The following is a 12341-nucleotide window of genomic DNA, read 5'->3' as shown; positions in this document are numbered from 1 at the left end:
GCTGGAGGAGATGGGGATGCTACCATGACACTGGGTGATTTAACAACTATGTTGCTGAATTTCAGGTCACATGTCTGTGTGGCCATGTCCTTCGTTGAGTGAGCAGCAGCAAAAACAGTACTGCAAGTCCTGGATGGTAGAACACAGGGTTTACGACTAGCAAACAACTTGCAAGTGACCGGTAAGACAATTTTTCCTTCACCTGGATCTCCTAGCCAGTGCGCTTATCAAGATACGCTGGACATTCTTGGAAGGTGGCGGCATGGTCACCATTGCAGTTCGTACAGTGCAGAGAAGCAGGTAGACAATCGCCCTCATGAGCATCCCTACCACAGGTTACACACTTGGCCGGATGTAAACAGAACATTCGAGTAACAATGACACTGGTAGCAGTGCATCGGGTTCAAAATGTATAGTCAGACTATAACTTCATAACCTGCTTTGATCTTTGACAGAAGCACCAATCTATCAAAAGTGAGAAAAAGAGTGCATGTGGGCACTAAGGAGGCATCTACCTTTTTCATCACCTGATGGACTACAATGACACCCTGATCAGATTTACATTTGAATTTCTGCCTCTGTCAGACCATCGAGCAGCCTAGTGTAAATAACACTACTGGGAGACTTCAGCATTCGATGGGCCTCGATACAAACAGGATAGCCCTGAAGGAGCGAAGCTGCAAGCAGTAGTTGTGCTTGAGAATCAAAAGTAGTCTCCGAAAGCAAAGTGTCATTTTGCAAACGAGAGCAGGATTTCACAGGGCCAGTAACTGCATCAACACCTTTCTGAATAATAAACGGATTTACCATAGTGAAGGACTGACTGTCTTCATTACGTGAAACCACATGGAACTATGGTGCAGCTGAGAGGGGCTTTGAATTGTTAGTCTCATTCCATTTACGTTTAGTAGAAGTTGACTGATGAAGATGATGGGCTCACTGGGAGAAAATCCCCATGATTGCCAGCAACTCCGATGGTGTGCTTGTTCCGACTGGGGGCACCCTTCAGAAGGGGCAAACCCACTTTAGGTGATCGTTCACACCTCAATTCATACCTTTCTAACACCTGACTGAGGGACCAGTCGGCAATTCGGGAAGGTAGCAGCTCAGGCAGTCAGCGCTCCTTGGGTCTGGTCTTTACCAGGGGGTACATGTGAGCCCTACCTGTCTACCCAGGGCTAGAAATTACACATTACCCAGTCACCTGTTATGCATTGGACATTTGGGCTGGGCTTCAGGAATGCACACGGAGAAAGAAGAAAAAGAGAAACCTCAAACACCAAAGTGGAGGAAGAATAGGAGAAGGGGAATGGAGAAAGAAAAAGGGAACAAAAAACAGTGATATTGGCTACTGAAAATGCAGAACACATTTACAAAAACATTCCAGACATGTTCCCCAAATCAGGGGGAAAAGAATAGCAAGAGGATAGACATGCAGCAAACAATGTTGCTGAGGTTGGGGCCCCATGGTAGTCAAGCATGAACCCGCCAAAGAGTGGCGAGTCCCCATGGGAAAAAAATGGCTGTGAAATCCTATTACATCTTACAAAACCAGGGTGGTGATTCTTCTGGGAAAACCTGCAACTCTGAGGAAATTACATGTAACCTGGAAAAATCAGGGAAATCTCAGGGAATTTCATAAAATTTCAAGTAGTTCTGTGTTTTTAACCTAGTACTGAAAGAGTTTTATAAATCACAAAACTTTAAAATGCTTATTATTTCAAAGAGTGTTAAGTATATGAATATTATTTCGTACAAACTACTGCTTACGGCTGATATATAGCTCAGTAGCTCAGCTGAAAGAAAAGCCATTATTGTGGTATGCTGTCTCCCTCCCCCCCACTCACCGTCAATTTATTAGGAGCTGCTCTCTCTCTCTCTCTCTCTCTCTCTCTCTCTCTCTCTCTCTCACACACACACACACACACACACACACACACACACACACACACACACCTGAAATTCTCAGGGAACTTTTTTTTTCCAAGTTTGAGTAGCCACCCTGAAAAATGACTTGTTTCAAGCTCTTTCAGTGTTAGATTTTCTGAATATTTCTCTCAAGATTGATGCTAATCAGTCAACACACAAATTACATTTGGAATTTATATTCATGGTGAAATTTCATACACACTGCCTTCATCATGTCTCCTGTCTGTGATCATGAACTGGAAAAGATATTTTTGGCTACACACTTCTTGCATGTGACATTTATTACAATGTTTTAGCCACAGCATTCAATGGAGGAACAAGACAGAATCCCTGTCTACATTTAATGAAAGGTGCACAAATCTTGCATTAAGTGTTTCAGAATTCTGCAACATAATTTTGATAAAAGAGCTTTGTATTGTAAAGATACTGTGCTTCCCCTCACTCAATTTTAGCTGAAAATGTTATGCATATAAGCTTCACTTCAGTAATTCAATGTTGCAGGAGTGTGTACCTGTCAATAAAATCTGACGACCAGTGACCACTGCTGCACACAATGTGGAGCACAACATACAATAAGACTACTAATAAGCAGAATTACTCATTACTTTCTTTTAAAATTCCCATCTTCACAACTTAGCACTTTTTGTTGGCCATGTAGCTATACTACAGGCAATACTTTTCGAATGACTGTTCTCATGTTGCTGTTTTCGATTTAATTTAGTAATGGAGAGGTTTAACATTTTGTAGAGCTATGCCAAGATGTGCAAAGAAAAGTTTTGCGCCACCTACATAGCTGCAAACACGAGTGGTTTTGAATTCAAGGGGGTCAGACACTGAAAATTTAATGTTTAAGAAACTTTACTGTGAAACAAAGCCAATACATTCAAACAAAATAAAGGCAGCCTGTCAAACTGCATAACTATGAAATCATAATCTGCTGTTGGGTAACAATCAATACTGTTTTTCTCCATCCTATACATTGTAACAGTGTGACTATGTCAACTTTACACACTTTTTATTTTCCATTTTGAGTAACAGTGCTAGGTCAATTATATAAAAACATTGGCTGAGTGATGGAATTAGGGCTGCAAGTGGAAGAAAATCCTTTTATTGACTTAAAAATGCTTCATGTTGATAAATAGCCGCCATGTAGTATTTCAACCCACCAGGTGATGGACTATCTGGTGGGAGGTTGGTGACAGTAGTAGATTTCCCCACCATGTTATAGTTCTGGGTGGAGATTTTAATTTGCCGGATATAGACTGGGAGACTCAGACGTTCATAACGGGTGGCAGGGACAAAGAATCCAGTGAAATTTTTTTAAGTGCTTTATCTGAAAACTACCTTGAGCAGTTAAACAGAGAACAGACTCGTGGCGATAACATATTAGACCTTCTGGTGACAAACAGACCCGAACTATTTGAAAAAGTTAACGCAGAACAGGGAATCAGTGATCATAAAGCGGTTACGGCATCGATGATTTCAGCCGTAAATAGGAATATTAAAAAGGGTAGGAAGATTTTTCTGTTTAGAAAAAGTGACAAAAAGCAGATTTCAGAGTACCTGTTGGCTCAACACAAAAGTTTTGTCTCAAGTACTGATAGTGTTGAGGATCAGTGGACAAAGTTCAAAACCATCGTACAATATGCGTTAGATGAGTATGTGCCAAGCAAGATCGTAAGAGATGGAAAAGAGCCACCGTGGTTCAACAACCGAGTTAGAAAACTGCTGCGGAAGCAAAGGGAACTTCACAGCAAACATAAACATAGCCAAAGCCTTGCAGACAAACAGAAATTACGCGAAGCGAAATGTAGTGTGAAGAGAGCTATGCGAGAGGCGTTCAATGAATTCGAAAGTAAAGTTCTATGTACTGACTTGGCAGAAAATCCTAAGAAATTTTGGTCTTACGTCAAAGCGGTAGGTGGATCAAAACAAAATGTCCAGACACTCTGCGACCAAAATGATACTGAAACAGACGATGACAGACTAAAGGCCGAGATACTAAATGTCTTTTTCCAAAGTTGTTTCACAGAGGAAGATTGCACTGTAGTTCCTTCTCTAGATTGTCGCACAGATGACAAAATGGTAGGTATCGAAATAGACGACAGAGGGATAGAGAAACAATTAAAATCGCTCAAAAGAGGAAAGGCCTCTGGACCTGATGGGATACCAGTTCAATTTTACACAGAGTACGCGAAGGAACTTGCCCCCCTTCTTGCAGCGGTGTACCGTAGGTCTCTAGAAGAGCGTAGCGTTCCAAAGGATTGGAAAAGGGCACAGGTCATCCCCGTTTTCAAGAAGGGACGTCGAACAGATGCGCAGAACTATAGACCTATATCTCTAACGTCGATCAGTTGTAGAATTTTGGAACACGTATTGTGTTCGAGTATAATGACTTTTCTGGAGACTAGAAATCTACTCTGTAGGAATCAGCATGGGTTTCGAAAAAGACGGTCATGTGAAACCCAGCTCGCGCTATTCGTCCACGAGACTCAGAGGGCCATAGACACGGGTTCACAGGTAGATGCCGTGTTTCTTGACTTCCGCAAGGCGTTCGATACAGTTCCCCACAGTCGTTTATTGAACAAAGTAAGAGCATATGGACTATCAGACCAATTGTGTGATTGGATTGAAGAGTTCCTAGATAACAGGACGCAGCATGTTATTCTCAATGGAGAGAAGTCTTCCGAAGTAAGAGTAATTTCAGGTGTGCCGCAGGGGAGTGTCATAGGACCGTTGCTGTTCACAATATACATAAATGATCTGGTGGATGACATCGGAAGTTCGCTGAGGCTTTTTGCAGATGATGCTGTGGTCTATCGGGAGGTTGTAACAATGGAAAATTGTACTGAAATGCAGGAGGATCTGCAGCGAATTGACGCATGGTGCAGGGAATGGCAACTGAATCTCAATGTAGACAAGTGTAATGTGCTGCGGATACACAGAAAAATAGATCCTTTATCATTTAGCTACAAAATAGCAGGTCAGCAACTGGAAGCAGTTAATACCATAAATTATCTGGGAGTACGCATTAGGAGTGATTTAAAATGGAATGATCATATAATGTTGATTGTCGGTAAAGCAGATGCCAGACTGAGATTCATTGGAAGAATCCTAAGGAAATGCAATCCGAAAACAAAGGAAGTAGGTTACAGTACGCTTGTTCGCCCACTGCTTGAATACTGCTCAGCAGTGTGGGATCCGTACCAGATAGGGTTGATACAAGACATAGAGAAGATCCAACGGAGAGCAGCGCGCTTCGTTACAGGATCATTTAGTAATCGCGAAAGCGTTACGGAGATGATAGATAAACTCCAGTGGAAGACTCTGCAGGAGAGACGCTCAGTAGCTCGGTACGGGCTTTTGTCAAAGTTTCGAGAACATACCTTCACCGAAGAGTCAAGCAGTATATTGCTCCCTCCTACGTATATCTCGCGAAGAGACCATGAGGATAAAATCAGAGAGATTAGAGCCCACACAGAGGCATACCGACAATCCTTCTTTCCACGAACAATACGAGACTGGAATAGAAGGGAGAACCGATAGAGGTACTGAAGGTACCCTCCGCCACACACCGTCAGGTGGCTTGCGGAGTATGGATGTAGATGTAGATGTAGACAGCATCGCAATAATGAATCTTGGGCAGCATAAAACTCTGCTATTGCCAGAAATAATGAGACATTAATTACATTGTTATGCATCAGTTGTTGGCTTGTATTCTTTTGAAACTGATGTTCATCTAGGACAAACTAATTAACACTGATGTGGACCCCTTCATATTGTTAAATTTAGACAAACGTCTGTTTTTACAAAGCACATTGCTTGTAATTCGTAATTTCAGAATACAGTCACAATCTGTTTGTTCAGCGATATGCTATTTTCCTTTCTGCAATGAGAGTATTTGTGAGACTGAGTAGCAATTTAATTTTGAGTTTAGTACAATACAGTTAACATTTACTTTTCATTTAAATGGTGAACTATTTTATAGGGAGATAGAATTACCCTTTCAATGTCCTGTTTATATTAGAAATTAAAATTTGCACAGATCAGCAGAGCTTTTGCTACTGTAGGAATTACATGTGCCTAGACAGTAAGATGCAAATTTAGGGCTCCAGGAAAACTGAGTATTTATCTGTTGAACATAATCAGGGATTTTTTAATGTCTGTGTGTGCATGTGTTTGGAGCTTACAGGTATCCAAATATGTGGTTATTGACACCCTTACACACATCAAAAGAAACAAATGTGGATAAAATACCAAAATGTTAACACACACAAGTGAAGAAATTCTAAAATGTGCTATATAGGAGATTAAAACACAAGTAAAATGACAGAGGAGCTTCCCACTCCCCCCCCCCCCCCCCCCCACACACACAAAAAAAAAACCCTTGAGTGAGCCAGTCGCCTTGTGAACACATTAAAACCATTCTTCTAAAATCTTGGGAAAAATACTGGAGAGGCCCTAATTGTGAAAACTTTGAAACTCTTCCCACATGCATTTTAATGTTACTTAAAATAGATGGCAGATCTGTCAGTAAATCCATCATGGCCTGCTGGTTGGAAAATAAACAAAGTCCAACAAAATGTGACGCAAAGTTATCTATGCACCACAAGCACCACACATTGGAGTCCTCTCGCCAGAGTAGGAAGGGCAGCGGCCTATACGAAGAAGAGTAAGAAGGACCTCGCCCTGTCAACATGGTTGGAAGGAGGTACACCACGGCCAAATTGTGGGCTTTACTACAAGTGTTGGTCACTTTCAGCTACTCATCTTCCCCTGACTTATGACTTTGTACCTCAATGACGAGGTGATAACATTCAGGGGGATGGCACACTGGAAGAACTGGGGATCACAACACGTCTCCTTGGCTGCTATATCCATCCTTTCATTCCCCACAACACCCACATGTCCTGGTACTCACCATGAAGACAACTCCTTCCCCAGTCTTAGTTTGAGGAGGGCATCCTGGATTACTTTATCTGCTGGTACAAAAGTTGGAGTATGTGAAGGGTACTCAGAGAATCAGAACAGACAAGAAATTTAGCACTGGAAGAATGTCTCATCTGCTCCAGTGCCCACAAGACTGCATATAATTCTGCGTTGAAGACAGTAAATTCTTGAGGCAATTGGACCTTGAGGACACAGTACGAGAAAACGACAGAGCAACCAACAGAGTCCACCTGCTTATACCCATCCATAAACACAGGTACATAGTTGTGGTGCTCACATAAAATGTTGCAAAATATCGCATTGAAAACAGAAGCGAGAGTGAAATCTCTCCTGTAATGCACCGAATCCAGAATTATGCCGTGTCTCTACAGCATCCAGGGTGGCAGATGGTTAAAACTCTGGATTTGGGGTTGTACTTGCTCCACACAGACTGACTTCAGCACACACACTGCACGCAGATCCCAAACAGCATTGTGGCTCATGGACGGTTGGAGAAAAGATGATCCAGAGGTGGACAAGCAACAGTATGGTGTGCGGGTGAAGCCTGAGCTGCGAGGAACTTACATGCCTGACACACCACAAGGAGTTTCCACTGGATGGTGAGTGGTGGTTCCCCAGCCTCAGCACAAGACTAGTTACGGGACTGGTCCTAAAAGCAACTGTAGACAGCTGAATCCAATCATGGTGGACAGTGTCAAGGATCTTCAAATAAGAAGCCCCCACCGATCCACACACTGTGCAAGGTCTCAAGTGTGACAACCACAACAATTTGGAGACAAAATGAGGCCCATAACCCTCACTGAGCCTCTAAAATGTATGACGGTGTCCCGCATATGCAAGACCGGGAGATTAAAAATATGACAAGACAATTAAAAAGCGATCGCGCGCACACACACACACTTACTTTTATCTGCAGGAATCCGAAAACCCATCTTTGCAGCCAACTCCTCTAACCTCTGCACTGTACATTACAACTGATGACTCACTGCTGCAACACTGAAGAAGGAACAGAGACCAGCATAATTGTTTACAAATAAGGAGAATTGTACAGGACCCCATACGATAGACGTGATAGTGTTTACGGCTATGGCAAACAGGGTTACACTTAAAACACTGCCCTGAGGGACACCATTCTCCTACTCAAAACAATCTGACAGTGAATCACCAACTTGGGTCCTGAAAAACCACAGAGACAGGAAAGACCATATGAAAATGGGGAGACGGCCATGAAAGCCCAATCATTGCAGTTGCGCATATTAGTAAAGGAAGAAGGAAGGAAGAGTAGGGTTTCTATTAATACGGTGATCAAAGAACATCTGCAGTTAATTAAACAAAACAAAGGGATTTTGTTTCATGAAATGAAGCTGGAAAAATCAGAGATGGAAACTCCAGGGGTAAAAAAAGTGTGTGTGTGTGTGTGTGTGTGTGTGTGTGTGTGTGTGTGTGTCAGCATTTTCATTTGCTGCTCTGATGAACTCTAGTGCTAGCTCTGCAGGCTAAGAAAGCTGCTATCTCCTCTTTTCGAGTGCCTAACTGAAAACTGTAGTTTTTAATGTTAGTGCCCGGGTATTATTTACATTTGCATTCATAAATCAAAATTTCTTAAGTACAGTGACCACCTTGCAAAATATGGTTGTGCAGGCATCTGGAACTAGATAGACAGCATACATTTAGATGAAAATAATGTTGCCTGCCTACTTTCTATACTTTCAAATATATTTGGGGTAACAAAACTTAAATCAGTCTATCTGTAGATGTACTGGGCATATGATAAGAATTCATAGTTTTACTAATTCAACAGCTTTTTATATAACTAATTTTGAAGGTGCAGTTGCCAGTGAACATTTTTCCTAGAGTGGAATTTGAAACCAGATCTCCTGCTTATCATGACTATATGTCTTCACCAATAAGGGGGCCAGAGTAAACGTCCAAGACTGACACTGGCATTCAAAATCACATTTTCCTCATATTGTTTGGAATGAATACGAATATTTTTTCTGATTACTGGGGAAGCATTTGGATGATTTAACAGTTTAAAATGCCTGCTTACTTTAAAGACTGTTCAAATCTGAGTGATAAAATTTTCCTTTATCTCAAGCCATCCCTTACTCTGAAAGCTACATATACACATGTAAGTGATATTTCACATCGATGTAGTCCAGTGTTTTGATTCAAAACTACTCCACTGATTACATTTTAATCAGTTTATTGGGTTTCCTATGATGGTTCTTTCCCTAACTTATGATCAGACTACCTTTAGTTCCATAAACATTCTTAAGAGTCACAATGTACTAACAATGGTGTCTTAAACTTTGAACATTCTGTTTTATTCTATACAGAGAAAAGGACTGTCAGTGTGCAACCAGGGACACAGTACTAGTACATAATAACAATGCTTACACACCGTTCTACTATTCATGCTGGGAGTATTGTTCTACATAACCAAACCACAGTGTCAGATTGTCATATTTAAGCAAATTGGCATATTCTATTTAGACAGTCTTTTATACATACAGAACGCTCCATACATGTTTAGCCATAGAAAACATGTCACTAGTATCCAACTATCCTGTATACTACTAGCTATAAAATAATGTCCAGAACATAACTCGGAATTCCCACTGAGTGTCATTTTCTATTACAATTACCGTTTTGTCACTAACCGGTAACTACAGCCTTATAAAGACAGTAATCGCACAACTTTCTACTGACAAACTAAGCACTGTGCTGGATCATAATAGTTTTATTCCCAATATTGCAGAAAATCAAATTTGGCAATGCTGAATATGATGATTCACAAAATCTGTCATCTAGAATATTTTTAACCTATTCAATTCTATGATATACTCACTGTTATCTCTGACAGAATCCCTTCCAAGGCTTCAGTTTTATCCTCCAGTGATTCATCTCCGTCCAAAATGCCTTTAATGTAAGATCCAAATACTCCTTCATCGATATTGAGAGCAAGCAATTTCAAACTCAGCCAAGAATCAAAATCCTCCCCACCAGCTGCCATATTTTCACCAAATCAGAGAAGTGTATTCACTTTGTACTCCAAAGTTTATACTATAATTCACTCCGAACATTTTAATACATTACCTACATTTAGAGCTCAATAATGCTCTCACACACGAATTTTAACAGCCATATGGTATGTATTAATTGACAGTACATATATTAAAAATACACTATCCTTCACAAACTGTTTTACTTTTATGCAGCATTTAAGAACAAAACGGAAACACAACACCCTTCACAGACGCCTCGTCAACTGCAATCTGCTCTGCTGGACCACGGCCGCGCTCCACAGATTACAGTGCATTAATCATTCGAAACTATTATGCAGTCCATGTTTGTCGTCATAGTAGCCGCCAATTTGTATATGACATTCCCATTTCAAGAGATTTCTGATGAACCTGTAATAGTAATTTATAGTTGACTCACGGCATTATAAACTGGGATGAACAGGGAGAGTTTTGTGTGTTCTTTTGTTATTCCTGAACAATAAATAACTTCTGTACTGAAGGTAATATTTTTATACTGTTTAACACCGCTCATGATAAGCATGTCATATCATGAAAATCTGTTTTCCTTTTTCTTGAAAACACACACACACATACACACACACACACACATATATATATATATATATATATATATATATATATATATATATATATATATATATATATATATATATATATATATATATATCCAAATTCCCCCAACATTGATGTAAAAATAGCTATTTGTTTGTCATTGTGTTCCCTATCCAAATATCGGGTCGACAGAAGCGTCCGATCCCACGCGTCGGCTTTGACCCGTGACGTAAGGGTGTTGTCGTGTGTGACGTCATGACGGCGCGGAGTTTGGTTTGAGTGTGGCTGTCTCCAGTTCTGTTTTATCTTATTTTATTTACTTTTCTGATCTGTTCGTTCTATCTCGTTAGATTTTTTTTTTTTAATTTAAAAACACTTATTACTTATTTTAATTATCTGTTTCCTCCAATTTCTGTTTTAGTTTATTATATTTATCTTTCTGATCTGTTCGTTCTATCCATGAGATTTAAAAAAAAAAAAAAACACAAAAAACACTAATCAGCTACTGAAGCATCTTTATCTTCTATGGGTTGCAGGGGTTACGACCCCTGGGGAGGTGGGCGGGTATTCATGCATGGCTGTCTTCACTTACACGTCGTAGCTACACAAGGCGTCTAAATTTGTTTCTATTTAGTTTGCCCCCCACCCAAAACACCCCATTTCCCGCGCTTGTCCCGTTAGTGCCATTAGGCTTCTTGTGGAAAGTGTGTGTGTTTGTTTTTGTTTCCGCCATATTTGTGACGTCATGCGTCAAAGCAGACCGGCGGGATCAGACGCTTCCGTGTTTCCCAAATATCTGGTGGGTTGTATAAGGACATAATTTATCTTTTTAAAAAAGAATTGAAGATATTTATTATGTAAGTATGGGACTACAAATGAAATTTTATCTATTTTAAAATCATAACTATAATTTTTACAATAAAATTTACAATTATACGAATCACCAAACTGATTAACCAAGCAAATCAGTCATTACAAAAATTGGTTTGGCTTGACGCCCTCTTCGCACAGTTAGTATCTGCAAACACCAAGACTAGATTAGATTAGATTCAATTTTCGTTCCATAGACCCAAAAAATGAGAGGATTCTCGTGGGTGTGGAACATATCAGAAAGAATAACATAAAAACATAAAAAAAATTGAATAATTACTACCCTCATCATTTGTCAGGAAAAAGTCGAAAAAGGTTAATACAATGTAGTAAACTGGAACAGCTAATATTTACAGAATAAACACACTGTCAGAATGAAATACTGTTATGCACTATTAACAAATTTATCGTATACAAAATACCTAATCTTGACTGTTGTGACCAGATGTTGTCAAGACTGAAATCGAACAGATATTTTTACTTAAGCTAACTTAACAGTTCTGTTTAGATATTCATCTATGGAGTAGAAGGAGTTGTCTGTCAAAAAATCTTTCAAACTCTGTTTAAAACGTGCTTTATCTGAAACCAAGTTTTTAATGGTTGCTGGCAGTTTATTGAAAATGAAATATAAGTTTATTGAAAATGAAATATTAGCTTTTGAGAAAACACTATCATCACTCACATCAGGAAAAAAACAAACATATCTGAGCACTTGATCGAATGGTGAAGAAACATTCAATTGTATTGTCCATTCTCCTTATCAGCTTGAAGAACGTTTCTAATAAACACCTTCACACATTTATCACAAGAAAACTTGACCTTAACCCAGTCTGCTTGCTTTGAATTGTTTATCTCATTATCTACAGTGGCTGCATCACCATTTTGTGCATCTTCTGCAGAAGAGTCTAGATCGTTTGGAAGAGTTTCTTCTTCATCATCAGATAACTGTTGTGGATCATCTACATTGGTTTTCTGAAAGTCCGTTAGAGTAAT

At 39.8% G+C, this 12341-nt stretch overlaps 1 protein-coding gene across 1 annotated transcript in view; it reads right to left on the bottom strand.

Moving 5' to 3' along the window:
- Window positions 1–10116, bottom strand: part of LOC126187350 (coiled-coil domain-containing protein 43) — a 37073-nt gene extending 26957 nt beyond the window's left edge. The window contains exon 1 of the mRNA XM_049928374.1: window positions 9731–10116. Coding sequence (XP_049784331.1) covers window positions 9731–9895 — 165 coding nt within the window. The 5' untranslated portion in view covers window positions 9896–10116. The remainder of the gene's footprint in view (window positions 1–9730) is intronic.
- Window positions 10117–12341: the final 2225 nt, after the last annotated feature.

The sequence above is a fragment of the Schistocerca cancellata genome, chromosome 5 (genome assembly GCF_023864275.1).
Source record: "Schistocerca cancellata isolate TAMUIC-IGC-003103 chromosome 5, iqSchCanc2.1, whole genome shotgun sequence".
Taxonomy (NCBI): domain Eukaryota; kingdom Metazoa; phylum Arthropoda; class Insecta; order Orthoptera; family Acrididae; genus Schistocerca; species Schistocerca cancellata.
The sequence above is the reverse complement of the archived record's forward strand: the minus strand, read 5'-3'. Positions and strand labels throughout refer to the sequence as shown.